This window comes from Ambystoma mexicanum, chromosome 1q, assembly GCF_040938575.1.
Source record: "Ambystoma mexicanum isolate Mex_15411 chromosome 1q, UKY_AmexF1_1, whole genome shotgun sequence".
NCBI lineage: Eukaryota > Metazoa > Chordata > Amphibia > Caudata > Ambystomatidae > Ambystoma > Ambystoma mexicanum.
This window is the reverse complement of record NC_090922.1, coordinates 574,625,389-574,627,040: the sequence shown is the minus strand read 5'-3', so window position 1 is coordinate 574,627,040 and position 1,652 is coordinate 574,625,389. Positions and strand designations below refer to the sequence as shown.

General features: G+C 49.0%; 1 protein-coding gene across 1 annotated transcript; it reads left to right on the top strand.

The window, feature by feature from the left end:
- The first annotated feature begins 902 nt into the window (after positions 1-902).
- Positions 903-1,289, top strand: LOC138557603 (protein LDOC1-like). Its single transcript, XM_069642632.1, has one exon. The coding sequence runs from the start codon at positions 903-905 to the stop codon at positions 1,287-1,289; it is 387 nt and encodes a 128-aa protein (XP_069498733.1).
- Positions 1,290-1,652: the final 363 nt, after the last annotated feature.

Here is a 1,652-nt window from a genome sequence, read left to right as displayed (position 1 = left end):
CTGACGTTTTGTTTACATTTCCCCCGCGGCGATTGCTGCTCTGGCTCTCTGCCTTCGTCCGCCGCAGACGTTTGTTTATTTACTTTCCGTACGGCGCTTGCCATTTGGACTCGTTGCTTCGTCCACCTCGGGCGTGAACATCATTCACTTCTTTGCGGCGCTTGCCATCTGACCTTGCTGCTTTTGTCCACCTCGGATGTGAATTTCATCCGTTTTCCTTTCTTCCTGTCTTTCTTCCTTTACTTCCCTTTCAAGGCGCCTGTCTGTTCATACTATACCGTCCTGACACCTTGGAGCCATTACCATATTCCTCAGTCACATCAGGTGTTTCCTGCGGCTTCGGAACTTACCTTTCACACTGACTTGCTCCTCTCAGAGAGACACCCGCCTTCTTTTCCAAACGTGTCCTTGCAGTATTCTTTTTTTTATCAGTCCCTATAGCTTTCCTTACCTGTTATTTCAGTCCTTCTTCCTTGATACTGCCCTTCTGTACTTCCTTGGTAATACATCTTCACAGGACCTTCCGTACCAAATTTAGTTAGATCATCCTATCCGGATTGCCTGTTGCTGGACTTTGGTCTTTGGATATTGCACCCTTTTTGGAATCCACCATCATAACCAGGGTTCTTTCTGCCTTCCAGCTTTTTCCCTGGGAGCAAGGCTGGCCCCCTGGGGTTCCCCAAAGGTAGAGTCTCACTTCTGCCAAGGTGGCCTCCGGAGGGACTAGACCTTATTTACACGAGAGAAAAGGACAGAAACTCAAGGTTCAAAAACCCCAGAAGAAGAAAAAGGATTGGAAGAGGACTAAAGCGGCCCTTAAGGAGCTTACTTCTGAAGAATCAGGTGAGGAGAAGGGGGAGACACACACTGAGCCTGACAGCATACAACGCTCATTGCAAACCATGGCCTCTTTGGAGCAGTACCAAGAATTAGTGGCAGCAATGCAGAACTTAACCGCGGAGGTACAATCCTTACGAACGGAGAACATTGATCTCCGACAACAGGTTGTCTTACACCGAGATGATCATGGAGACTTGCCAACTATGCCGCTCTCATTCGGCAAATATGATGCACACCCAGGAGGACTGAAGGATTTCCTTGACACCTGTAAGGTGTATTTTGCCTTCCGACCCCATGCCTATGATTCGGCCAGAACCAGAGTCGGCTTCATCATTGCCAACCTCACTGGAAACGCTCTATCTTGGGTCACCCCTTTGGTGACGAATAATGATCCATCCCTGAACGATTACAACCATTTTTTGGAAGTATTTATGGAGAGGTTTGATTGACACGCGGTACTCTACTCCTCTTTGGAGGCTATTCTCGACGTCAGACAGGGGAACACTGATCTTCAAACCTACATTTCCCGTTTCCAGAGATTCGCAGCCAAGGCGGACTGGCCTGATTCAGCCCAACAGACCATATTCAGACGTGGTCTTCACGACGAGATCAAGGACAAGTTGGCACGGGTAGCGAGACCTGCTTCGTTCCAAGATCTGATGACTTTGTCCCTCCAAATTGAATTCCGATTGCAGGAAAGAAGGCGTCTTCTTAGTACCCCTCAGGCTGTTCGTATCCCTTCCCCTTCACCGCAAACCAGAGCCATAACCCCTGCAGAAGAACCCATGCAAATCTGAGCCACCCGAGGACCC